Here is a 27,503-nt window from a genome sequence, read left to right as displayed (position 1 = left end):
TCAGGCACTTGGTGTAAGTAATTTTTAGATAAACAAGTGACACAAGACAGTCTTCAAATATTTTATCTAGCATTTTAGATGTTTATTAGCAGAATTTTCAGGATATCTAGTTCACAAAAAAATAACAAAACAGAAAAGAACAACAACAGAAAAGGCTTGCTTTTTGATCTCCAAGAAGCTTTGCCTTGCCAGTGTGATTTTATAACTGTAGCCTATTTTGCACTTGTGATTTTCTTATCTCAGTCTAGTTCCCGGCTGAGGATCTCTGTATCTGATAGGGCTTTCTTTCCCCATCTTGCTGCCTTCAGGTATAGGCTCCTCCAGTAACTTGCCTTTGTGTCCCCACCATCCACTCGGTGCCTGGCACTGTGTAAACGTTTGCTGTATGGCTCTGTCATAGTGCAGCTCTTTTTTTTTTTTTTTTTTTTTTTTTACAATTTTAGATGTTTAAATGTTTAATTTTCAGACTTAAATTTCAGTCTATTCTATAAGGGAAGGATTGAAGTTCACATTTAGGTGTGATTTATTGGGGATTAAAAGGATGGGAACATTTGACAGCTACTCTTCTTAGTTCTTGTATTTTGTACTTAAAGTTCAAGTCAAAGCTTATCATTTTGTTCCTGTCATGCATAGCAGCGGGTCATTCTGCTCATAGGAAGTGCAGCAGGAGCATTCACCGCCTCACCTGAATGACGTATGTCATATTTAGATAGTTGACTTTGAATGCTCATTTGTTACTTTAAGCTTCTGGACTTTCTAATACATCCGAATAACACTCTCCTGAATAAATGGCTGGTGGTAAAACCCTTGTGTGTATTACCTAGGAAATAAAATAATCTATGCTGACCTCATGGGATGCCCAAAGAACTAACTGCATTTCTGTTGCTCCCAACCCCAGTCTCCTATGCATAGATTTTTTTTTCATTTGCTGAAATATCAAATTATACTTTGAAAAAATGAGATTTTTGTGTAGCGCTAGTTTCTTACCTAGTCCGTGCCGGGAACTCACCCTTGTCAGTTTCTCAAACCTTGTCTCCCCCATACACCTTGCATGTGCCCAGATGTCTTCAGTGTTGGTACCTTAGATGGTCTGCTTTCTCTCTGGCAGTGCCCGTTCACAGCCTCTGGTGACCTCTGCCGGATGTATCACTTGCTTTTTAGAATCTTTCTTGGTCTCCCAAGCAGGTTAACATTTACGCTACAAGCCTGATTTGCTTGTATATCTGCTTATGCCAGATGGAGTTACTTAAGGGCGGGCTCTATTCCTTCCTTGTTTTGTTTCCCTCTCCTTGGAACAGTGCTTGATATAAAGTAAGTACTGAAGTGCTTATCACAGGAATGAATCTCCAAAATGTATATCATTTGATAATAGAGCCATATCATGTCTGATTAGTAAATTAACATTATGTTTACATTTTTTTTTTTTCTTTTTTCATTTTTCTGAAGCTGGAAACAGGGAGAGACAGTCAGACAGACTCCCGCATGCGCCCGACCGGGATCCACCCGGCACGCCCACCAGGGGCAACGCTCTGCCCACCAGGGGGCGATGCTCTGCCCATCCTGGGCGTCGCCATATTGCGACCAGAGCCACTCTAGCGCCTGGGGCAGAGGCCAAGGAGCCATCCCCAGCGCCCGGGCCATCTTTGCTCCAATGGAGCCTTGGCTGCGGGAGGGGAAGAGAGAGACAGAGAGGAAAGCGCGGCGGAGGGGTGGAGAAGCAAATGGGCACTTCTCCTGTGTGCCCTGGCCGGGAATCGAACCCGGGTCCTCCGCACGCTAGGCCGACGCTCTACCGCTGAGCCAACTGGCCAGGGCAACATTATGTTTACATTTTAAATTTATGATAATAAAGAAAAGATATTCTTTGGCTAAGGTAGAAAATGAATGATTGGTGGATACATATAAATCTTTTTTATTCATAATTATTTTCCCAAATAGCTGAGTTTTTACTAAAGTATTAAACTTGACAAATTTTTTGTTCCAAGTAAAATTAGCCTTTTTTCACCCTGATTGTAACTATACATACTTTTCTTTTAAACAATTCCATTTATTTATTATTTAAAATTTTTTAATTTATTTGTAGGGAGAGAAGTGGGGGGTACGGGGAGCGGGAAGAATCAACTCCTAGTTTCTTGTATGTGCCTTGACTGGGCAAGCCTGGGTTTCAGACCAGCAACCTCAGCGTGCCAGGTTGACACTTGATCCACTGCAGGTCAGGGATACATACTTACATAATGAAATAACTACTCAGCAATAAAAAGGAATGAACTCCTTGTACATACAGTCATATCTGGGTGAATCTTAAGAACACCCTGAGTAAGAACCTGAGCTACACACCACATCCTGTAGGAATCCATAAAAATGACAGACTTAGACACAAAGCCTGTTGTCCAAAGGGGTTGGAATAAGATTCATGATTGCCAGGGCAGGGGTTGAGGGAAAGGATTGATTATAAAAGGGGCACAATTAAAAGTGAAGTGTTTTACCAGGGGAAGGGGCTTGCAGGGGTTGGGTTGGGAGAGGGGCATAAAGAGAGAGGAGCATGCAGTGACTGAGATAGTGATGTGACTTTGGGTGATGGGTATACCACATAATCATTCACCAGTTAAAGTGTTGTAGGGATGTTTACCTGAAACCTATGTGCTCTTTTTGATCAATGTCACTCCATTAAATGGAATTTTCTAAATAAAAATAAATAGCTAAATAAATAAAAATAAAAGGGGCATAAGGAAATGCTTTATTTTTAGGGGTGAGAGACCAATTTTATAGGTGTTTTCTCCGTACACAAAAATGTATGTTCTGTTTTTGAAAGATCCACGTGTGTAACCGTTAAATTGCATTTGTTGATTTTATTATTCTCTTAGGTCCTTATTTAAGTTTCAATCCATCTGAAGTATGCTTTCAGCAATATTTATTTAAAATCGTCCAGTAAAACAAAGTATGAAAAAATAAAATGTATAAGATCTATCACTTCAGATAATTTAATATATACAAAATATGTGGATATTTCATATATGAATTAGAATCACAGTATCCTTTTTAAGCTAAATTAAATTATTGGATTATAATATTTCTAATGTGTACATATTTCTCTTCTCAAATAGATTTGACTGAACAATTTTATATTATAAAACCTTGGAACCAATATTATGAATACTTAGTATTATACTGCAGAAAAATTCTCTAGCTATTCAAGTGAATAGGAGGAGATATTTTGCTTTTAAATTTTTATTGTCTGCTTTTTTAAGATCAGCTGTTTTGTTTTGTTTTTCCTTTTTTTCATTTTTCTGAAGCTGGAAACAGGGAGAGACAGTCAGACTCCCGCATGCGCCCGACCGGGATCCACCCGGCACGCCCACCAGGGGCGGTGCTCTGCCCCCCAGGGGGCGATGCTCTGCCCATCCTGGGCGTGGCCATATTGCGACCAGAGCCACTCTAGCGCCTGAGGCAGAGGCCACAGAGCCATGCCCAGTGCCTGGGCCATCTTTGCTCCAATGGAGCCTTGGCTGCGGGAGGGGAAGAGAGAGACAGAGAGGAAAGCGTGGCGGAGGGGTGGAGAAGCAAATGGGCGCTTCTCCTGTGTGCCCTGGCCGGGAATCGAACCCTGGTCCTCCGCACGCTAGGCTCTACCGCTGAGCCAACCGGCCAGGGCCAAGATCAGCTGTTTTTATTAGTACTTAACACTAATTCCTTTTACTGTGATCTGCTTTTAAAAGGTTTTTCTTTTTTAATTCATTGCTTCTAATTTGCCTTTGGCTGAGAAATGACGCAGCAAATCTCACTAGAATTATATTTACAATTAGAGTAAATAGTGCTTGCAGGATTCTTCAGTGAGTAAGTCCTGGGAAGTAGATATATATGTTACCTGGAGAGGCATTTTTCCCATGTGGCTTCTACACCCTAAGCTCTGTTATAAATGGTGAGATTTCTTGCTAGATTCTGGATAGGAAAATATTCAGGGTCTTTGAGAGAAAAGCGGCCGTGGGTAAGGGCAGAAATTCTTATACTTGGTAAAGATGACAAATATTTTAAAGATAGACAGTTTTTAGTTGGCTAGTGTTAGTAGCAGTTTCTGTGGGCTTTTAAAAATCACTGTGTCTGCTGCTAAATTTTCTTTGCTCTTTTCCTCCCTTTTTCAGGTTCTTCGGAACAGATACCCCAGCCTCTTGGCAGCTGCTGACCACCTGCTGGACATTTACCTCCAGCTTACGGGAGAGAAGCATCACTCTTTGGGTGATGAGGGTTCTGTTGGAGGTGAACAGGCACCTCAGGAAGGGTCAGAAGCCGGAAGAGAAAACAAAAGACTAAGCCTTGAGGGACGAGAATTGTCTCTAAGGTACTGGACTAGACACTTTTTTAAAAATTTATTTATTAGGTGAGAGGTAGGGAGGCAGAGAGACAGATTCCTGCATGTGTCTGACCGGTATCCACCCAACAATCCCCATCTGGGGCTGATGTTCTCTGCCCATATGGGGCATTGCGCCGTTGCTCAGTAACCAAGCTATTTTGGCGCCTGAGGCAAGGCCATGTAGCCATCCTCAGCACCTGGGTCCAACTTGCTCATTTGAGCCATGGCTGTGGAAGGGTGGGGGGATGGAGAAGCAGATGGGCGCTTCTCCTGTGTGCCCTGACCGGGAATTGAACCCGGGACTTCCACACGCCAGGCTGATAATCTCCTGCTGAGCCAACCGGCCAGGGCTTAAACACTTTTTTGAGTTGATATTTTAAAATCTGCTTCCCTCAAAAGTTCTTACCAGCTAGAACTCTAAATGCTTACAAGAGGTCAAGTTTGAAATTAGACTTCTGGGCAATGGCGTCAGATCCCTTTTTCAGATCTTTGGTTACTTATTAGGAAGACTGTAAAGGTAACATTATTTTTGCTTTAAAAAATACCTTTTAACGCTAGAGTTGGGAATAGTTACCAACAATTCTTTCACTGGATGTCCTTTTGTAACAGTTGCAATCTTAATCTTAAATACAACCCTTGGATTTTGCTGTATCTAGTGAGTTCTGTGCCTTTTCTCTCCATTCTCCCTGGTTGCCTTGCCCTTTGAGAAGTGAGAGTTAGATATGGGCAGCTCCTCAGCGCTGAGAGTTGCTCCCCTTCCCCTTGTCTGGTATGGATGGGGAAGAAATGAGTGATAGGTCACTTCCTGGTAGGGGTGGGGACTGGGACCAATCACTCTTTTATCTGTTACTGTTTATCTTCACATTGCCAGAAAAAAGGAGAAACTTCATTGACAGGTGTCCCCATGCTTAAGTGGACCATATAAACTGATGCCTTTGATGTCTTTAGCCTGTGGTTTTTTATTTCTTGACTTTTTTTTTAAGGGATCTACTGAATTGGTGTAACAGGATTGCTCATAGCTTTGATAGTCTGTCTTCATCAGCATCATTAAATATTTTTCAAGAGGTAAGATACAGTTACAGTTTTCTCATTTGTTTATTCCATGTCCTATCAGGCTATTGATTTCCATTGTTATTTTCTGTCTCTTGACTGCTCTGAGAGTTTTCTTTTGTGTTTATTATCCTTAGCTAGTTAAAACTGAACTAATGTTGACTTAAAACTAATAGGGCATAATAAATGTTTTGTAGTTTTTGAAATATATAGGTAACTGCCTATCACTTCTTGGCCGTTTGCCTAAGATCAAGTGAAACAGGTTATTACTTAATGCAAATAAATGTTGGTTGAGGTAAAATAAAACAGGTACTAAAATTATATTTAAAATGGAAAAAATCATCTAGATGGCAATAATGTTATAAAATATAACGTTTTTAAGATGTGTAATATTTATTCTTACATGTAATCTCTTAGTCTGTACAATAGGTTTGTATTTCTCCGCTTACCTCAGTAGGGCCTTTTAACTTTAGTTCAGAGAAATTTATGTGCAGGTGGCAAAGTGTAACCTTGAGTGCTGGGCTTGGGAATTTGTACTTTTAAAGTAACACTGTAGCATTGATAGGGATCCTCTTATTTTCTTTAGTCTCTATTTTAGGATGTCATCATGTATTTGCATATAAAACTACTTTACTGAATTATAATTCACTTACCATAAGATTTACTCTTTTAGCCAGACCAGGCAGTGATGCAGAAGATAGAGTGTCAGACCGGGATGCAGAGGACCCAGGTTTGAAACCCTGAGGTTGCTGGCTTGAGTGCGGGATCATAGACATGATCCCATGGTTGCTGACTTGAGCCCAAAGGTCGCTGGCTTGAAGCCCAAGGTTGCTGGTTTAAGCAGGGGGTCTCTCGCTCTGCTGTAGGCTCCCCCCCCCCCCCCCCCCCCCCGTCAGGGCACATATGAGAAAGCAATCAATGAACAACTAAGGTTCCACAATGAAGACATACTTCTCATCTTTCTCCCTTCCTGTCTGTCTGACCCTATCTGTCCCTCTCTCTGTAGAAAAAAAAAGATATACTTTTTTAAAGTGTACAATTCCAAAAATTATGCAGCCATCACCACTATCTGATTTTAGAACACATCACCCTAAAAAGAACGCTTTTGTACCCATTAGCCATCATCCCCACTTTCCCTCTATAACCCCTGCCACCCACCTGTCTACCTTCTGTCGGCAGATTTGCTGATTGTGAACATTTCATGTAAATGGAATCATACAATATGTGGCCTTTTGTATCTGGCTTTTTAAATTCAATATATACTCTCTTAATTTATGTTGAATGTAGCATGAGTCAGTACTGTGTACTACTGTTGACAATGAGAAAATACAGGAAAGCAAAATGACAAAATGTATTTCCCTATCCAGGGATTCCCCACCATTTGTTAAGACCTTAGTGCATCTTCTGGATCTTTCTATGTGTTTAGGTTTAAGAAGTCTCACTATATCAGAGTTCTCCCTTTAAGCATACAACTGTGTTGAAGACATCAGGACAGTTGTATTGCAGAATATTCCACCTTCGGGCTTTATCTAGTTGCTTCTTCTTTGCTCTGACGTCAGTTGGTGTTGTGTAATTCAGTCCATTTCTGGTACTGACTATCTGGAGTTAGTGTAGACCCTGTACGTTCAAGGTCTTAACTCCTCCATAAGACTGCCCCCACTTGAGACTGTAGCTGTAAGTCTTGGAGGCCTCTCACACTGTGACCTACTAGCTTTAAATTCAGGGGTTCCTATGACCATCTCAGGTTCAGTAGTGGACCCACATAACTCATTGAAAACACAATATGGTACAGGTTATAGTTTTTTTCTGTGTGTGTGACAAAGAAACAGAGAGGGACAGATAGGAACAGACAGGAAGGGAGAGAGATGAGAAATACCAATTCTTTGTTGTGGCTCCTTAGTTGTTCATTGATAGCTTTCTCATATGTGCCTTAACCAGGGGACTATAGCAGAGCCAGTGACCCCTTGCTCAAGCCAGTGACCATAGGGTCATGTCTATGATCCTACGCTCAAGCTGGCGACCTCAGGGTTTTGAACTTGGCTCCTCCGCGTCCCAGTCTGATGCTCTGTCCACCACTGCCTGATCAGGCAGGTTACAGTTTTAATATAAAAGATAGAACAGTCAATCAAAAGAGATGCATAGTACAAGGTCTTACAAGTCCCAGCAACAGGAACTTCTGTTGTTCTTGTAGAATCAGGGTGTACCACCTTTTTGGTACATCACTTCCACCAGCAAGGAAGCTCTCCACACTCTGGATATCCAGTATTTTTTGGGGGTCTTATTATGTCATTGGCCATGTTATTGAGCTCAGCCTAGTATCTCTCCTGTCCTCAAATGTTGCTAGTGGAGCTGTAAGTCGTTATCCTCCAATCAGACGTTGGTCTTTCTGGCCTGGCAAGTGTAACGGCCTATCCAGAGTCAGCTTGTTTAGCATAATAAACTCTGGTGTGGTCCAGAGGGGCTCTAGTGAGTAACAGAAGACACTCCTATTCCTGCTAATTCCAAGAGGTTTTGAAACTCTGTGCCAGGAATTAGGAACAATGACCAGATAAACTCTTTCTTTTGAAAATGCTTGTGTGAAGTTTATTGCTGGTGGTGGCAGAACCAAATACTGTAAGTCCTCACTTAAGTCATTGATAGGTTTTTAGAAACTGCAAATTAAAGCAAAATGACCGATAATGAAACCATTTTGCAATAGGCTAATTGATATAAACAAGAGTTAAGTTCCTACAGCATATTTTTGGTCACTACCTTCTAAGTAAAGACCTCAAACATTTCTAATATTAGACATTGAAATAAATGTGAGCCATACATACATTTAAGACAGATTAATAAAGGCAAGTAAGATGATTATTTTCAGACCCACTGACTCCAGCTCAGGGTCACAGTGGCTTCTCCCAGCAGCTTGGTACAAGGTGGTGCCCAACTCTGGACAGGACTCCTTCCATGACAGGGTGCATCCATGTGTAACACACACTCACTCAGACTGGGCATGCGTATCTGGGATGTGGGAGGAAACCGCAGTACTGGAAGAAAACCCACATAGATGTAGGGAGAATGTGCAAACCACACAGACTTTGGCCCTGGCTGGAATTGGTTATTTTTTTCTCATCAATATGAGGTGATATTGAACAAAATAATATTACTTGTGGACCTGCTATATATTCTTTATTATGCCACATTCATGGTGTTCTTTTCTTTGTCATTTATCTGTTGTCTTTCCTATAAATAGAAGTTTAACAAAATGCTTGGATATTCAAATTCCAGAAGGCACGTATCTGCTTGGCCCATCAGTAGTTGCTAAGGTTGCTCACTGGGTTAAAGACAAGTGGTCCCTTTATTGCCCACCAGGAGTTTCCCCGTTAGAGCTAGAAAGTAATGATGATTTGGTGTAATTTCCATTGTCTGAGAGTCAGTTCCCCCACAGACCATATGCCTGATGATTAAAACTTAATGCTATTTTTCCCAAAATGAAATTTATTTTTGTTTTTTTACTAATTAACCAGTATGTTGATAACAAAGCCTTCACATTTGCCTCTCTCATGGCAAGGTCCTTGAGTGTAGGGTTGGTACCTTATTTATACTCTTCTTAGACTTTGAATTTCATGTTGTTCCCTTTTGTGGCCAGGATAGTGGCATTCTGTTATAAATAAATTATTTAAAAAATCAGTTGGCATTTACCTTTGTTCTTTTAATAGGCTCTGGACTGTTTCACAGCAATGCTTTCCAAGAATACAAGCAAACTGAAAATGGCAGAAGTCATTGGAAGCAAATTGAACATTTCCAAGAAAAAGGTATACACTATTTTTATTTCCCGTTCAAGCAAGCTGTAATAGCTTATTTGCTGGTTTCTGATTCGGACCTGGATTAGTTTCTGCAGTAACTGCCGCCTCTTTCAGAGTTGGTAGTTTATTGTTGCCTCTCGTGGCCATAAAGCTCTCACTACCTCCTAGGTAAGTAGTTTTCCTTGTGTTCCACATTCTTAAAGTGAGCTTCCTGGTGTCCTATGTCACATGCACGCCTTATTTTCCACTGTTTTAATGAGCATGTTATTCTGTAGGTATAGACTCAGGAATGGAACCATCTTAGTAATACCTTTATCTTTATAATTTTATGCACGAGTAGATTTTATTAATATCTTCAAACATTAGAAAGGTTGAGTAGTATCAGTGAACTTCTGTAAACACACTACTTGGGTTTATTACCAACATTGTTAATATTTTGACATTCTTGTTTTATATCAAAATATGTTTTTTTAGAGAAGAAAGCCTTTTAGCAGTGGTGTTTGTTGCTGACTTGAGAAGTGTCTGGAGCCTTTCTTGAGTCAAGATCTCTGCCATTCCCAAATAAATGATTCAAAAAAGTTTGTGTCAGGAACTGAAATAGTTAGAGGTGATCCTTAGGCTTCTGAAAATGTTGGGATGGTTTTGGCTGCAAGTAACAGAACACTTACTTAAAGGGCTTAAACAATAAAATTATAGTAGGCAAGAGAAATGAAACTACCACTATTGGCTTTGATTGATCAGTGTTCATCTCTTTTGGTTGAAGAGAGGTTCATTCACCTTCACTGAGTACTTTGCCCCTTTCTTTCTACCCAAACCTGATCAAAAGCTGGGTTCTTTGGGTTAACAACTAGGATGAGAAAGGAAGGAATGGCAGCTGAGTCGACGTCCTGGAGCGTCTGTGACAGCCTCTCTTTCTGCTTTGTCAGTGGTGAGATGTACCAAAGTTTAGTCAAGTCACTGTTTCCTGTATTACGTTAGAGATTTAAAATAGAAGGAGGCACTCGAATCCATGTTAACACAGTATATTAAAAAACTTAATAAAAAAAGAAAAAGATAGAAGGAGACATAGCTGAAGAAATGCACTTTGACTTTTAAATATCTTTTAGGACTAGAGTTTCTGTTTATGCTGTTTGGGGTATCATTGTGTTTACTTGAGATTTGGGCAGATCTCTAAGTAGGCTTATTTGAATGAGTAAAAGGTACTATTTCAGGGAAACATTCATAAATGTTTTTTAAAAACATTAGAAATTTGGAAAATTAAAACATATAAAGCAATTAAAAGCTAATTTGCCTATCTTGGAAGTCCAAAGTACCTTTTAGTTAAAAGCTAATTAGAATGTCATAGTAAGCCTCATGGATGAGGAAATGTTTGAAAGTATTTAAAATGTTACTCAGGTAAAATCTTTCCCCTCCCCTAGGCTGAATTCTTCTGTCAACTTTATAAACCAGAAGTTGTGATCAATGAGCTAGATGTGCAAGTGGGTCGAGTTCGGCTCCTACGGAAACAAAGTGAGGCTGTTTATCTTCAGAGGTAAGTAGGGTTCCTAACCATTATGAGAACTGTGAAGTTACTAGGGATTTGATAGAAGGTCTGGTGCAGTCCCTTTGAGCTAAACAGTGTCTGAACTGGGATCTCTCCAGTGCGTGTGATGGTAAGGAGTATTATTTCCCAAAGTATGTTCTGTGAAAGTAGATCAATTTTGGGAGAAGACTGTTCAACCCACTACAGTTAATAACTATTATTATCCAAATGTTACAGGTGAGAAAAGCGAGGTTAAGAGAGGTTAAGTCATTTGCTTGAAGTGACAAAGCTGGTATAGATAATATCATCTCTTATTGGTGTTTTGAGTCACCAGAGCCTGTAAGTACTCAGAACTGAGTACACACATGGTTTGTGGAATGAATGAGTTCTGCATTTTGTATGTTATAAGGATATTGTTATAGCACAAAGACGGTTATTCTCAGTTGTTTTTAGAGTGAGAGAGAGACAGGAAAGGAGAAAGATGAGAAGCATCAACTCATGGTTGTGGCACCTTAGTTGTTCATTGATTGCTTTCTCATACGTGCTTTGACTAGGGGTCTCCAGCTGAGCTAGTGACCCCTTGCTCAAGCCAGTGACCATGGGGTCATATCTGTGATCCCACGCTCAAGCCAGCGACCCGTGCTTAAGTTTGTGAACCTGTTCTTAAGCCGAATGAGCCTTCATTCAAACCAGCGACCTCAGGGTTTTGAACCTGGGTCCTCAGTGTCCCAGGCTGACACACTATCCACTGTGCCTCTGCCTGGTTAGGCATGAGTTGGAGTTGTCTTCTCATTCTTATTTGCTGAGTCTAGAAAATCTGGTTCCTCAAAGCAACACTAGAAAAGCTTGAATCCTGCTTCTCTTAACTGCTTGCTTACTTTCCCCTTCTCAGGGAGAGACTCACTTTTGCTGCTACGAGGCCATCCTCTGTTCTGATTGAACAGCTTGCAGTGTGCATTAGCAAAGGAGAGCCTGTATTGCTGGTGGGAGAGACCGGGACTGGCAAAACCTCCACTGTGCAGTACTTGGCTCACATTACAGGTAACTACTGGGGGCAAGCACTCTGCCCCCAGAAAAATAAACAGTTCATGTTGATCGCTTTTTTAGTTTTTGAAAATGAAGTCAGAACACTGGAGTTTAAAAGTGGCAGCACTTCACTTTCCCTAGAAGTAACCACTGTTAGTGGGTTGGTGTTAACGTTTTCTTAGTTCTGTTCTGCAGTCTGCAAATACAGTGCATATACGTACAGATTTGGTTTTGTTTTGAAATAAATGGAATTATGCTCTGTGTATTGAATTTAGTTAAGCAAATTGGACATCTTTAAAAGCAACTGCCTCATTTCTATTCTAATGTCTAAATAATATTCCACACTGGATATTTCATTCTGATTTATAGACATTGACTTACTGGAGGATTTTCGTTGTTTCCAGTTATCTGATGCTAGAGCTATAATACACAGTGAATCTTCTTACACATGTCTCTGGGGTAGGTGAAATTATTGAGGTCTAAAAGCAGAACGAGAGGGTCAGAGGAAATGCACATTTAAAGATTTTTTTCTGTGCCCATGTCTGCACATCTTTAAAGATACCCTGGATTCCATCTTTAAGTTTTGGAATGACCATTTTGTCCTTATATTTTTAAAGGCCACCGTTTGAGGGTTGTCAATATGAATCAACAGAGTGACACTGCAGACTTGCTTGGAGGGTAAGTGCAGCTTTAAATATTTTTCTTGTTATTTTGTGTTTACTGCTTGAGGTAGGAAATACTGTTCTTTTACAAAGCTCAAAACTAGCCTTGGAAAAATGTTCAAAATCTTGCACCCTGCCCCAGCAGAGTATTTATTAGAATTTATTGGGGAGCTTTTGTGTGTGTGGATGTTTCTCTTCATTTTAAAGAATACCTGAGGTTCTGGCTCTCAAAAATCACACTGAGAGATAAGTATCTAATCAACAAATATTTGTGTGTGCAGTTGCTTATCTAAAGTATGTTCTGGAGTCACACTGTTCCAGCTGGACTCTTCCTGCAGTGAAAGGGTTAGAACACCAAATAGCACTCTGCTTGCCTACATGTTGTCCGTGGGGCTCCACTGTGCTCATTAAAATCCTGTCTTCCCTTTTGGCATTTTGAATGTTAGTTTCAGGAGCAATTTTTGTGCTGAAGGCTGTAAAACTGATGGATACTCACTGGCATACCTTATGTTGAGCGATGCTGGGATCCTGTTAACTCTAAAGGATTACATTAAAAATCCTTAAAGGCCTAAAGTAATAGAATTTATTGCTTTTTATGGCATGTGCCAGAAAGCTTTTCATTTATCTCTCTCTCTCTTTTTTTTTTTCTGAAGTTGGAAACGGGGAGGGAGGCAGTCAGACTGACTCCCGCATGCACCTGACCGGGATCCACCTGGCAAGCCCACCAGGGAGCGATGCTCTGCCCATCTGGGGCGTCGCTCTGCCACAACCAGAGCCATTCTAGCGCCTGAGGCAGAGGCCACGGAGCCATCCTCAGTGCCCAGGCAAACTTTGCTCCAGTGGAGCCTTGGCTGCGGGAGGGGAAGAGAGAGACAGAGGAAGGAGAGGGGGAGGGGTGGAGAAGCAGATGGGCGCTTCTCCTGTGTGCCCTGGCTGGGAATCGAACCTGGGACTCCCGCACGCCAGGCTGACGCTCTACCACTGAGCCAACCGGCCAGGGCCTTATCTCTTTTTTTGAGGGTCACATTCTGCCCTAGCATTATTTCTAAATTTATTTATTTTAATTATTGATTTTACAGGGGTTGGGGGAGTGAGCAGTATCAACTCATAGTTGCTTCACTTTAGCTGTTGATTGCTTGCTGTATGTGCCTTGACCAGGCAAGCCCAGAGTTTTGAACTGGTGACCTCAGTGTTCCTCTCCTCTGGTCAACTCTTTATTAACTGTGCCTCCACAGGCCAGGCCTAGCAGTATTTCTATTTTCACTCTTCGTCTCCCCTGTCTCCTTGTTCTGGGTATAGTGCCCCTTCACAGTCCTCCTTCAGGGGGTGCTCTTCCTTTGCTTACCCACCCACTGCTTATGTTAATTAAAGCTTTTAAATTTATATTCTGTCTTAAAACTAATTAGCTGAGGTTTCTTTAACCCTACTTACTTTCACTTTGTTATTTTTCCTCGGTGATCTTTCTATCTCGTTTTTATTTTACTTCTGTTCAGTTGGCATTTAAATCCCCCCATTCCCTTACTAAGATACTTGGCAACCTTTTTTTTTATTACTATATGGAATTTATTATTTAGCTAGGCATGTTTGTCATACTGTGTATATCTGTATTTACGTAAGTTTTTAGAAATGTCCTGTTAAGTATTTCTAACACAGATGGTATAAATCTCATACTAATTGAGCATAGCCCGGACCTGTCTTTTCTAAAAGTTTGTGACGTTATGTCAGCCATTGCAAGTAGATTTAAATGTGTAGTGAGTACACAGGAGCCCATTTGCAATCGATGTGGTAACTGGAATTTTATTTTGGTAAACTTGAAAAGAATATTATATCCATTGTTCCTTGTTAGTAGTCTAGCATCAGTTATCAGAAGAAAACCTGCATACACTTTAGTTTTTGTGTGGTTGGAAGTATGCATTGTTTTCTATACTTTTGTATTACTGGAAAGTGGTATAAATCAAATCATTTTAATATATAATATAATGGGATATATATATATGATTGCCTTGTTTAACAATCCTATGTATAAAATGGGAAGACCAAAAATGATTGTATAAAGGCAGGGAAGTGGAAAGTAAAATTCAGGCATAGGCAGGAAGAGGGACAGAGAGGGGGTATATTTCTGTTCTTGGGATGTGTGATTAGTTTCATGTTTATGTATTATAACTTAATTTAAACATATTTTGCATGTGTCAGATACTATGGTAAGAAAAATAGAAGAAATTTATAGACCTAATTAGTCTGGTTTGCAAATCTTCTTTTAAATAATTTATTTATTTTTTTAATTATTGAGGCTAAAAAAAATTAAGGCTAAAATACTTGATAAAAGTAAGGCCTTAAAGACCATTAGACTCTTAAACTACTTTTCTAAAGATCGCCTCTGATCTTTGTTAGAGTATGTACCCCTTGTTTTTTGATTATTGTTAGTGTGGTGTATCTTTTCTGTCATTTAATTTTTAACTAATTTTGCCCTTATATTTAAAGTGAGTTTCTGTTAGGTAGTAGGTAGACCTTCAAATTACCTGAAAGTAGAAAACTAAACCAAATTTCAACAGCATTAAGGGTGAGGAGAGCTTATGAGAAGGAGAAAGAGTAGAGGACTTTGAGGAAGCAAATGAAATCATTCCAGAAAGAGCCTGACCAGGCAGTTGCACAGTGGATAGAGCGTTGGACTGGGATGCGGAGGACCCAGGTTCGAGACCCCGAGGTTGCCAGCTTGAGCGCAGGATCATCTGGTTTGAGCAAAGCTCATCAGCTTGGACCCAAGGTCGCTGCCTCGAGCAAGGGGTTCCTTGGTCTGCTGTAGCCCACGGTCAAGGCACATATGAGAGAGCAATCAATGAACAACGCTAAGGTGTCACAACGAAAAACTGATGATTGATGCTTCTCATCTCTCTCTGTTCCTGTCTGTCCCTGTATGTCTCTCTGACTCTCTGTCTACATAAAAAAAGAAATCATTCCAGAAAGAGAACGTCTGGTGGGGAAATCCGAGCACTTCGTGGCGCTGACTGGAGAAGAGCACTGGGAGGGGCAGCGCAGAGGGAGCGAGAGAGACAGTGAAAGGGAAGGGGCCCTTGAGAACTTAGCACTGAAGGAAGGAAAAAATGGGAGGAAGATTGAAGGTCTCATGGAAATTAAATGTCCAGCCCTGTCCTCCTACCACCCACAGAAAGAGAAACTGCAGGAGAGAGCAGGCTGGAGTCCTGACCCCAGCGTGCAGAGCAGTGTGTATCACTCCAGTTACTCAGCATAGCTGTTTTCTGTTGCTTTTGCACTTGGTGCTCTTTCACGTATTATAATTTTGGAGAGTCATTTCCTTTTTCAAATGAATGCCTGGCAGGCTCCATATATATAACGGGTAGAACTGGAGTTACTTTCCATGGGGGCCTGGTATTCTAGGACCTCCCACACTGCCTTTAGGCTGCTTTTTTTTTTTTTTACACAGAGAAAGGGATAGAAGGAACAGACAGACAGGAACGGAGAGAGATGAGAAGTATCAATCATCAGTTTTTCGTTGTGGCACTTCAGTTGTTCATTGATTTCTCATATGTGCCTTGACCTTGGGGCTACAGCTGACCGAGTAACCCCTTGCTCAAGCCAGCGACCTTGGGTCCAACCTGGTGAGCTTTTTAAAAAATTTTTCTTAACAGAAACAGAGAGAGAGTCAGAGAGAGGGATAGATAGAGACAGACAGACAGGAACGGAGAGAAATGAGAAGCATCTATTATCAGTTATTCATTACACGTTGCAACACCTTAGTTGTTCATTGATTTCTCATATGTACCTTGATTGTGGGCCTTCAGCAGACTGAGTAACCCCTTGCTCAAGCCAGCGACCTTGGGTCCAAGCTGGTGAGCTTTGCTCAAGCCAGATGAGCCCACGCTCAAGCTGGCAACCTCGGGGTCTCGAACCTGGGTCCTCCACATCCCAGTCCGACGCTCCATCCACTGTGCCACCGCCTGGTCAGGCTAGGCTGCTCTTGAGACAACTTTTCTCTGCAGAAGACACTGGAAACCCTGCTCTATACTGGGTCAGACACCGCGTCACCAGTTCTCCCAGGTGTCAGGTTAGTTCTCATTGAGGGTTAGTGTCATAGTTCATTTTGCTTTTTTTCTTTTGTGAGATGTAGGTATGTTTGCTCATTTTTAATCACTTACTTGAAATATGTATTGACTTAATTTTCAGAACTATGTTCAGCTTGAAATGAATGGAATTTTCTCTTAAGGAACTCAAATCTAATTGGAAATATTAAACCACTTCCTTCATTCATGAATTCAGTATACTGAACCAATTAGTAACTGTAATGATTATAACAGCTAACACTTAATTTTTTTTTTTTTTTGTATTTTTCTGAAGCTGGAAACGGGGAGAGACAGTCAGACAGACTCCCGCATGCGCCCGACCGGCATCCACCCGGCACGCCCACCAGGGGCGAAGCTCTGCCCACCAGGGGGCGATGCTCTGCCGTGACCAGAGCCACTCCAGCGCCTGGGGCAAAGGCCAAGGAGCCATCCCAGCGCCCGGGCCATCTTTGCTCCAATGGAGCCTTGGCTGCGGGAGGGGAAGAGAGAGACAGAGAGGAAGGGGTGGGTGGAGAAGCAAATGGGCACTTCTCCTATGTGCCCTGGCCGGGAATCGAACCTGGGTCCCCCCGCACACCAGGCCGACGCTCTACCGCTGAGCCAACAGGCCAGGGCCTTAAAATTTTTTTATATAAATTAAAAAAATTTATATAAAAATTACTGATGTGGCACTCATGTGCCAGGCACTGAATTGAATCCTTTATCTGTGCCAGTCCACTTGTCCTTAACAACCGTGAGACGCAGACTGTTCATGATCTCCATTTCATACATGAGAGAAGTGAAGCACACAGGGGTTTAGCATTGTGTTCCAGGTAATGGCTGGTCCATGGTGTGAACCCAGGTAGTCTGCCTTGAACATCTGTATTCTTGGTCATTATTCTGCCTCAGCTTGGATGCATGGAACAGACTGACAGCTGTCAGAGGGGAGGGGTGTGCAGGGTTGGATGAAAGTAGGTAAAGGAATTAGACAGAAAACATATGTATATATATATAACACATAGAAACTGATAACAGTGTGGTGATAACCAGAGGGAAAGGGGACTGGGGGTTGGTGGAGATGGGCGAAGGGGGGAAATAAGTGGGGACAGAGATTTTGCGTGGAGCAGTGGGCACACAGTGCAGTGTGCAGGTGATGATTTTTTGAATTGTACACTTGAAACCTGTATGACTTTTTGAATGTTACCTCAATAAATTCAATTAAAAAATTCTGGACCTGACCTATGGTGGCGCAATGGATAAAGCGTTGACCTGGAATGCTGCAGTCACTGGTTCAAAACCCTGGGCTTGCCTCGTCAAGACACATGTGGGAGTTGATGCTTCCTCCTCCTCCTCCTCCTCCTTCTTCTTCTTCTTCTCTCTCTCTCTCTCTCTCTCTCTCCCTCCCTCCCTCCTTTTCCATTTATACTACTATGTTTAAGGCTAACAGTTTTATTTAAGTCATGTATATTTTAATTTCTTAGCACTTCTGTTTTCTTTTTGGTTCTCTCCTTTTGCCTGGTCCAGTACATGGATCTGTCACCATTGTTTCCACTCCTAAGCTCCCTGAAGTGCACCTGCCATTTAGTAGTTACGGCGACCCTTTTATTTTATTTATTTATTTATTACATTTTTTTTTCTTTTTATTCATTTTAGAGAGGAGAGAGAGAGAGAGAGAAGAACTGGGGGGGGGGGGGGGAGCAGGAAGCATCAACTCCCATATGTGCCTTGACCAGACAAGTGCAGGGTTTCGAACAGGCGACCTCAGTGTTCCAGGTTGACGCTTTATCTACTGCGCTACTACAAGTCAGGCCACAGTGATTCCATTTATAGTGTAATCAGATTACATCACCTCTTCCTCAAATTCCTCCACTGGCTTCTTAGTCCATTTAGAATATAATACAAAGGCTTTATTTTGACCTGTATAGCCCCTCATAATCTGGCAGTGGCATTTTTCTGACATAATAGCCTTCCTTCAGCTCTGCGGCCCAGCCCTAGCCACCACACAGCATTTGATTAGATTGTAAACTGCAGAGGGGCAGGACCTGTGGGTCTTACTTACATGGTGCCTAACACATGACAGGTACTCAGGGCATTTTTGTTGAATACATGGAGTAAACAGATGTCTTTACTAATGCGTTGGTGCTCACTAGGAAGTAAAAATGTTTTAAGTTCTTATACTTTCTATTTCTGGAATCAAACTCTTTGATATAGATTCTCAGTATCAGGACATGGGGTTGTACTCACCTCATTATTCCTGCATCACAGGCCAGTGAGTAAATAGTATCTGGGAGTTCTCCAAAGTGCTAGACTGCTCTGAAGCATATTTGGTATTGTTTCATTTCTCAACTTGTTATTTTTCTTGGATAAATTTATGTTACCATCTTTGAATTGTAGTATTTAGTATTTTAGGCTATGGGAAATTGTATACTTGAGATTTTCTGGGAGTAATTAATTAGTGCTACTCAAGACAACTTACTGTTTAGCTAGAGCAGTGTTTCTTGACTCTTTTCATTATTAATAACTTCAACCCCCGAATATTAAATTAAAAATTATTTTAAATGAATTTCCTAACTCGCCAGCCAGATAAATAAAATGCTAAGGAATAAGAGAGAATTTAAATACTATGGAAAAGCCTGACCAGGCAATGGTGCACTGGATAGAGCGTCAGTGTGGATGCTTAAGACTCAGGTTCGAAACCCCAGGTCAACCGGCTTGCACACGGGGTTGCCGACTTGAGTATGGGATCATAGAGATGACCCCATGGTCACTGGCTTAAGCCCAAAGGTCATTGGCTTGAAACCCAAAGTCACTGGCTTGAACAGGGTTCTCTGGCTCAGCTAGAGCCCCCCTACCAGGCAAGGCACATATAAGAAAGCAGTCAGTGAACAACTAAGGTTCTGCAACTAGGAGTTGATGCTTCTCATCTCACCTCCTTCCTGTCTATCCCTGTCTCAAAAAATAAAAAAATGTTTTTAAAAAATTAAATAGTATAGAATAAAAAGTTGAGCTGTGGAGGGTAATATCTAGGATTTTTTTGGCTAATATCTCTTTGGGAGCAGTACCCTCTCTCCCTCATTGAGACGGCATGAACTGAGTTCACTCTGTTTAAGTCATTTTCATAATATGGTTATATTTTTATTCTAAAATACTCTGAAAAGTTTTTTGTTGATTGTAATAAAATGATTTATTATTAAGCCCTATACATGATGTTTATTTAAATGTTAGTAAAATAAATGATGTGTTTCAGTGCCCAGCTAGGAATTTCAAAAATTTTTAATGTTTAATACTAGTTTTTACCTTTAGTATACTCTCTTTAAACACGATACAGAAAATACATTATGATTGAAAACTTTAATACATTTTAAGTATTTTGGTATTATTTCTGATTTTGAGTAAAGGAAATCATAGACCTATTCCTGTTTTCCAAGTTATGGTTTTCTGTTCTGTTGTCTTCAGTAGTTTGTGTATTACAATTGCCATTTGTTTTAGTTACAAACCAGTGGACCATAAGCTTATTTGGCTACCTTTACGGGAAGCATTTGAGGAACTCTTTGCCCAGACATTTTCCAAGAAGCAAAACTTCACGTTCTTGGGGCACATTCAGACCTGTTACAGGCAGAAACGGTGGCATGATCTCCTCAGACTAATGCAGCACGTGCACAAGTCGGCTGTCAGCAAGGATGGAAAAGAGAATGAAACTGGTAAGAATGTGACCCAGGCTGCTAGTGGGAGGGCTTGAGGCTGTGCTCAATTAACAGAATTAGGAAAGATTTTGGGGGAGAAATGAAGCAATACAAATTGGAGCTTTCTAGGACTTAGAGCAAAGATTACTAATTTTGAAGTATTGCTGCTTCCATGACTCAAGGCATGATTCCCAGAAGAATCAAAGGTTGGTATGTGGATGTATAAGTACCACTTAGTGATTACTCACATTTCCATAGAAAAAGAGGTTATTTCTAAAAAGCAGTATTTCATAGCCGTGGGGCTTTTGGTAGCTTAGTTATCTTCTCTATGCTTTCTCATCTATAAAATGTAAATAAGAGTGCCTATTTTAGAGGGTTGTTGTGAGGGATAAATTATATATATACATATACATATGAATACATATGTTTACTAATATGTGTACATATGAATGTGTTAACTAGCATTCTGGCTAAAACTTAGCAAGTCTTTTGTTGTTTTTATTCAGTGTGAGGAGGAGAGGCAGAGACAGACTCCCACATGCACCCTGACCAGGATCCACCTGGCAAGCCCCCTACTGGGCGATGCTCTGCCCATCTGGGGTGTTGCTCTGTGTCATCAGCAACTGAGGTCTTAGCTCCTGAGGCAGAGGTCATGGAGCCATCCTCAGCGCCTGGGACCAACTCGCTAGAGAAAGAGAGAGAAAGAGAAGTGAGAGGGGGAGGGGTGGAGAAGCAGGTGGGCACTTTTCCTGTGTGCCCTGGCCAGGAATCGAACTCGGGACATTCACACATCAGGCTGATGCTCTACCACTGAGCCAACCGTCCAGGACCCACTTAGCAAGTGTTTGGACTTATTTTATACTTCTGAAATGTTTGATTTTTATGTTTTGTTAATTGCATGGTTTTTGTGTTTAAATTATATATATATATATATATATATATATAAACAATTCAAAATATGTGTTAAATTTTTTACTCTTTTCTAGGGTTATTCCTAAAAGAAAAATGGGAAGCATTTGGTCTTAGACTCACCCATGCCCAACAACAGATGAAAATGACTGAAAATACCCTGTTGTTTGCATTTGTAGAGGTACTTTTGCCTTAGTTACTAATTATTAAGGTCAAGAAACTGTCAATTTTATGCTAAATGCAAGTTTTAAGCAGGCTTCTATTTTACATTCTGTTTGTGTAGCTATTTTTAGTGTTTACTGTTCAAGACTTAATAAACACTTAATGGGGGGAGATTTTGAAAGATATTCTTAATGGAAATGGTAAAGTATTGTTGAGCAGCTATTTTTAAAGCTGGCAGTTGAGGACAGCTAGTGAGCTCCGCGTTGTTTCCGAGCTCTGTGTGAGAGAGAGAGCCAGAGCAAGCGCACGGGTTTGCGTCTTGTTTCCGAGCTCTGTGTGTGAGAGCCAGAGCAAGCGCCCGGGTTTGTGTCTTGTTTCCGAGCTCTGTGTGAGAGAGAGAGCCAGAGCAAGCGCCCGGGTTTGCGTCTTGTTTCCGAGCTCTGTGTGTGAGAGCCAGAGCAAGCGCCCGGGTTTGCGTCTTGTTTCCGAGCTCTGTGTGAGAGAGAGAGCCAGAGCAAGCGCCCGGGTTTGCGTCTTGTTTCCGAGCTCTGTGTGTGAGAGCCAGAGCAAGCGCCCGGGTTTGCGTCTTGTTTCCGAGCTGTGTGTGAGAGAGAGCCAGAGCAAGCGCCCGGGTTTGCGTCTTGTTTCCGAGCTCTGCGTGTGAGAGCCAGAGCAAGCGCCCGGGTTTGCGTCTTGTTTCCGAGCTGTGTGTGAGAGCCAGAGCAGGCGCCCGGGTTTGCGTCTTGTTTCCGAGCTCTGTGTGAGAGAGAGAGCCAGAGCAAGCGCCCGGGTTTGCGTCTTGTTTCCGAGCTCTGCGTGTGAGAGCCAGAGCAAGCGCCCGGGTTTGCGTCTTGTTTCCGAGCTGTGTGAGAGAGAGAGCCAGAGCAGGCACACGGGTTTGCGTCTTGTTTCCGAGCTCTGCGTGTGAGAGCCAGAGCAAGCGCCCGGGTTTGCGTCTTGTTTCCGAGCTGTGTGAGAGAGAGAGCCAGAGCAGGCACACGGGTTTGCGTCTTGTTTCCGAGCTCTGTGTGAGAGCCAGAGCAAGCGCCCGGGTTTGCGTCTTGTTTCTGAGCTGTGTGTGAGAGCCAGAGCAGGCGCCCGGGTTTGCGTCTTGTTTCTGAGCTCTGTGTGAGAGCCAGAGCAAGCGCCCGGGTTTGCGTCTGTCCACTTAGGCCTCCTTGATTCTAGAGCATGGATAGCTCTGCTGTTTTCTGTCCTATGAGTCTCTAGGGAAGATCAGCTTAATTAAATGTTCATGACTTAAACTTTTACAGTTTTTAGTTTTAAAAATTTGTTTCTATGATACTCTTTTTTTTTGTCGTCTTTTATACATAAATTTTTATTAATTTTAATGGGGTGATATCAATAAATCAGGATACATATATTCAAAGAAAACATATCCAGGTTATCTTGTCATTCAATTATGTTGCATACCCATCACCCAAAGTCGGATTGTCCTCCATCACCTTCTGTCTAGTTTTCTTTGTGCCCCTCCCCCTCCCCCCATAACCACCACACTCTTGTCCATGTCTCTTAGTCTCGTTTTATGTCCCTCCAATGTATGGAATCATATAGTTCTTGTTTTTTTCTGATTTACTTATTTCACTCCGTATAATGTTACCAAGATCCCACCATTTTGTTGTAGATGATCCGACATCATCATTTCTAAAGCTTAGTTGTTTTGTTTTTGTTTTTTTATTTATTCGTTTTAGGAGAGGGAGGGACAGAGAGCGAGAGAGAGAGGAGAGACAGAGAGAGAGAAGGGGGGAGGAGCTGGAAGCATCAACTCCCATATGTGCCTTGACCAGGCAAGCCCAGGGTTTCGAACCAGTGACCTCAGCATTTCCAGGTCGACGCTTTATCCACTGTGCCACCACAGGTCAGGTCCCGATGTCATAATTTCTTATGGCTGAGTAGTATACCATAGTGTATGTGTGCCACATCTTCTTTATCCAGTCATATATATATAAAAGGTCTACCAGAAAGTTCTGTCCGTTTCTATCACAAGTTTCAACATGTAAGCACATGTTTATTTGGCGCATGTGTGCCTCTCTATTTTTATCACTTAATGTATACATACTGACGTAGCAAATTAACTAAAACAAAGTTGATTCACGTTAGTCTTATGTGTGAAGCAATAGTGTACCCATGGCTACTGATAAAGTTCATTTACGCCACTGTTCTGTATACGAATTTCAACAAGAAAGAAATGCTACAGAAGCATGTAGAAATTTATTGAAAGTGTTTGGTGAAGGTACAGTTTCTGATAGGACATGCAGAAGATGGTTCGAAAAATTCAAAACAGGTGATTTCGACCTTTCTGATAAGCCACGTTCTGGGCGACCATCTTTGATCGATGACGATGTTGTTAATACCATGTTGGAGCAAGACCTTTTCTGACAACATCAGATATCGCAGAAAGGCTTAATTCAGCTCAGCAAATCATTTCGGACCATATTCGGGAGATAGGATTGGTGTGGAAATATATTATTTAACAAAGTTTATTGACAGTAAGAAAAATTTGTATTTTGTTTTATTAAAAAAATGGACAGAACTTTCCGGTAGACCTTATATAGATATATAGATATATGGATATATAGATTTTTTTTTTACAGTGATTAAAGCCTTTAAGCAAACTCTTGACCAATATAGCAAGAATCCATAAAAGAGTAGTGTCCTTAACATGTTCACCAAGTCCAAGTTGGCACCAACACCATTCCAAATCCCTGTGAATGCAACCCAACCCCAGTTCAGTCCATTAGGAGCTATCACAAGGAGCAGGAGTCCAGGAAAAGTCTGCATGGCACTGGAATTGTTGTCACAATTCTATACTTTGCAGCTCATGTCCAAGTCCCAGTGACCGCTGCTTCTAGCTGGTAATGATTCAGGTAGACTGGAAAAGCCATCAGCATGTGTGAATATGGAGCTTCTGTTCTCTGCCTGGGGAGATGAGACCAGGGTGCTTTTCCCTGGAGCTCTGCAACTGTGGCGTAGTAAAGAGAACCTTGGGATACACTAAGCTGGGTGGCAAAGGTAAATTCACAATAGAAGTTGGCAAAAGAGAGAGAGAGAGCTCTAAGTTAGGAGTAGGTCCCAGCCTGAAATATAAGTGGGGCATTGAGGTAGGAGGAATAAAGGAAACACTATATATTAAACAAAGCAGCAGAAAATAGGACTATCAACACCCACAACAGAGATCTTTGAGGGAAGAATAAAAAACCTGACTATTCAGACAAGACATAGTTAAGTAGCACTTGTGCAAATGAGATCAGTTTACCTGCTTGGAAGAAATACCCTAGGCTTGTCCACAGTGTCGTAGATGGGGCCGACGGCCCTGGGCACCTTCAGCCTTCAGTGGCAAACCCCAGCTTTCTGGGCAAGGTTAGGTCATAGGTGGCTGGAGCAGGGCTGGAAGAGACTGAACCCTCCCTTAGAGGAGCGAGGGGGAAGCCTACCTTCCAGTGTCCCTTTTTCCTCACAGCAAAGGCTTGTAAGCCTGCCAGGCTTTAGCTCAATGACCTTCCTATTCACTATTGAAGCAGGACCCAGATGAATTCCTATGAGACTTCTTTAGGGTGTTGGAGCCTTTAAGGGCATAGTCTAAAAGCTGGTAGTTCACCTGCTCTCTTTTGGGCTTTTTCTGCCTCTTGGTACCTTAAAGGCCATGCTCAGAAGATCTCGCTGAGGGGTTTGAGGATCCACATCCACCTATATAAACCTTTTCCGTATATCTGAAGCTATTTGGAAAAAGACAAAACAGTGTTATTAGCTGGATCAAATAAAAGAAGGTAGAAGTTTGCAGGAGAAGAAGATTTGACGTCTCCTGTTTATCAGCATTCAAAAGAAATTTAAAATTTTTTAAGTAAAAAGCATGATATGGTAGACCCATAGGAGTTCCAGGGTATGACTCCCCTTTTAAATTTTTTTAAATTGACCTTAAAATATTTGCTGGGTATGCTTTAATAATACCTTGACTTTAAAGATTGTAAGAAATACCCATAATTCGAAAGATTTGACAAAATACAGTAAATGCTTTTGCTACATATGCAGGAGCATTGTCAGTTTTAACCAGTTTAGGAAATCCAATAATAGAAAAATGCATACAGACAATGAGCTATAACCTGCTTAGCAGCCTCTCCTGTTCTGACAGAGGTTACTATAAATCCAGAATAAGTATCCACTGTAACGTGGACATAGGACTGTTTGCCAAATGAAGGTATATGAGTAACATCCATTTGCCAAAGTTGTCCTGGTAGGGGTCCTTGAGGGTTAACTCCAAATGAAGGGGCAGATAGGACACCTTGGACAGGATTTACCAATCTGCCGTGCTGCTTCCTGAGAAAGTTGAAGCTGCTTACACAGGGCTGCAGCATTCTGGTGATGAATAGTATGAGACTGAATTGTTCGCTCTGTCATGGTTGCTCCAAATAATTTTCTTTTGGATGGCTTGATCAACAAGGGCATTTCTTTGTGCTAAAGCTCCAGGGAGCATGGAGTGAGCTCGAGTATGTCCTATGAAACATGGAGCTCTATGTTGACATACAAGTCTTTGAAGAAGGAGGAACTGCTGAAATAGTTCATCCGCAGTTGTCCCTGTGATACTCTTTAGACCACATCCTAAGGGAGGGTGGGAATCTTACCTGAGATGGTGTTTTAGTATGACAGGAGGTCACGCAACCATTTGTTCATCCGTGTGGGAAATTTGGTGATCAGTGCTTAATCCTACTATAATTATTTCTAAAATAACCAATTAAAATGTCAAGTGTTCTCAAAGGAGGGTTTATACCTATTTCATGACTTAGCATTACACTGAAGTTTAATATTTTGTTCTTTTTTTTTACATTAAATTTGTAGAAGATTCTTTGTCGGGATCATTAGGAAAACAAAAGTATAGAGCAGTCTTAATAATAGTAAAACAGTTCAGGTTTTGATGTCTTAACTGTAAGATTTTTTTTTTGATACTCTTGAAATAGAACTCAGATCCTAAGTCAGTACAGAATAGTTAGAAAGATTCATTTTGATATTTTTCAGCTACTGTGAAAGGCTGCGTATTTCAATCACTGCACATCTTTGATTTAGTCCTTATCTGATCTTGGTATAGTCATAGTTTGACCCTGTATTTATTTTGGGTGCTGTTACTAACAATCTGGGTGCCTTTAAACACCTAAATAATATTGTTATCATTTATCTCATATCCATATAATGAGATGATCTAGTTTATTGCATCTCACTGTTAGGATCAAAGAGGAGATCCCCTTGATCCTTTTAGACATTTAAAACAAGTTAACACTGGGCAGCCGTTTGGCATGGAGGGCATAAGCCCTTCGTGTTGGAGAGGTTTGGCCTTGCCTCTGTGTTCTAACCCTGCTTATATAACTTTTTTTGTGACTGTGTTCTTATTTGAACTGGATTCTTACCATTTTACTTTATCTTCTTCAGGGTACATTAGCTCAGGCTGTAAAGAAAGGAGAGTGGATGTTGCTCGATGAGATTAACCTGGCTGCTCCAGAAACATTAGAATGTCTCAGTGGTTTACTTGAAGGCTCCTCTGGCTCGCTGGTGTTGCTTGATCGAGGGGACACAGGTAGGACTTGACCCCTTGGACTCTGACTTGCTGCCAGGTCTTTTGACCTTTCTACTATAAGAATCTATGAGTTAGGTGGATTACATGGGCTGCCCAGTTGGATTTGTTTAGTCTATAGATATCTGTTCTCTGTAGAAGTCAGGTGGTATGGGGAATTCAAAGAATAAGATAATTTGTCAAGACATTTGTGTAGTAGGTAATAGACATGCACAATTAGTAGAAAAATACATGCTTGTGAATAGGTGAGAAAAGATAAATGATAGTGAAAACCACACCTATAAAAAAGGTGGTAGAATGGCAGCATAAGATTAAGTTGTGTACATAGGTCTAGAAGCTGACTTCCACTGGGGTTTCAGAAAAGTCAGGGATGGTTTGACCAACCAACATCAACTTTGCTGAGCCCGAGGCAGAGTTATTTGACCTGTGGACCTGTGCCTGATGACTCGATTTTGCAGGTTGTAGAGAATTTATAATTTTCTTTTAACAGAACCACTGGTTCGTCATCCTGACTTCCGTTTATTTGCCTCTATGAATCCAGCAACTGACGTTGGCAAAAGAAATCTCCCACCAGGAATAAGAAACAGGTAAGGGGACATGACCTAGTTCATGGAGATGTTTTTTTTTTGTTGTTGTTGTTGTTTTACAGAGACAATCAGAAAGAGGGATAGACAGGGACAGACAGACAGGAACAGAGAGATGAGAAGCATCGATCAT

The 27,503-nt window shown here is 41.3% G+C and overlaps 1 protein-coding gene across 4 annotated transcripts in view; it reads left to right on the top strand.

Moving 5' to 3' along the window:
• Window positions 1-27,503, top strand: part of MDN1 (midasin AAA ATPase 1) — a 176,220-nt gene that overhangs the window by 32,901 nt on the left and 115,816 nt on the right. For all 4 annotated transcript variants that reach the window (XM_066254274.1, XM_066254272.1, XM_066254273.1 and 1 more), the window contains 10 exons: window positions 4,140-4,336; window positions 5,332-5,413; window positions 9,097-9,192; window positions 10,602-10,714; window positions 11,598-11,746; window positions 12,349-12,409; window positions 19,941-20,152; window positions 21,121-21,224; window positions 26,645-26,789; window positions 27,277-27,373. In XM_066254274.1, the coding sequence (XP_066110371.1) occupies window positions 4,140-4,336; window positions 5,332-5,413; window positions 9,097-9,192; window positions 10,602-10,714; window positions 11,598-11,746; window positions 12,349-12,409; window positions 19,941-20,152; window positions 21,121-21,224; window positions 26,645-26,789; window positions 27,277-27,373 (1,256 nt within the window). The remainder of the gene's footprint in view (window positions 1-4,139; window positions 4,337-5,331; window positions 5,414-9,096; window positions 9,193-10,601; window positions 10,715-11,597; window positions 11,747-12,348; window positions 12,410-19,940; window positions 20,153-21,120; window positions 21,225-26,644; window positions 26,790-27,276; window positions 27,374-27,503) is intronic.

This window comes from Saccopteryx bilineata, chromosome 1, assembly GCF_036850765.1.
Source record: "Saccopteryx bilineata isolate mSacBil1 chromosome 1, mSacBil1_pri_phased_curated, whole genome shotgun sequence".
NCBI lineage: Eukaryota > Metazoa > Chordata > Mammalia > Chiroptera > Emballonuridae > Saccopteryx > Saccopteryx bilineata.
Note: the sequence above shows the minus strand (reverse complement) of the source record. Positions and strands in the feature narration are given on the sequence as shown.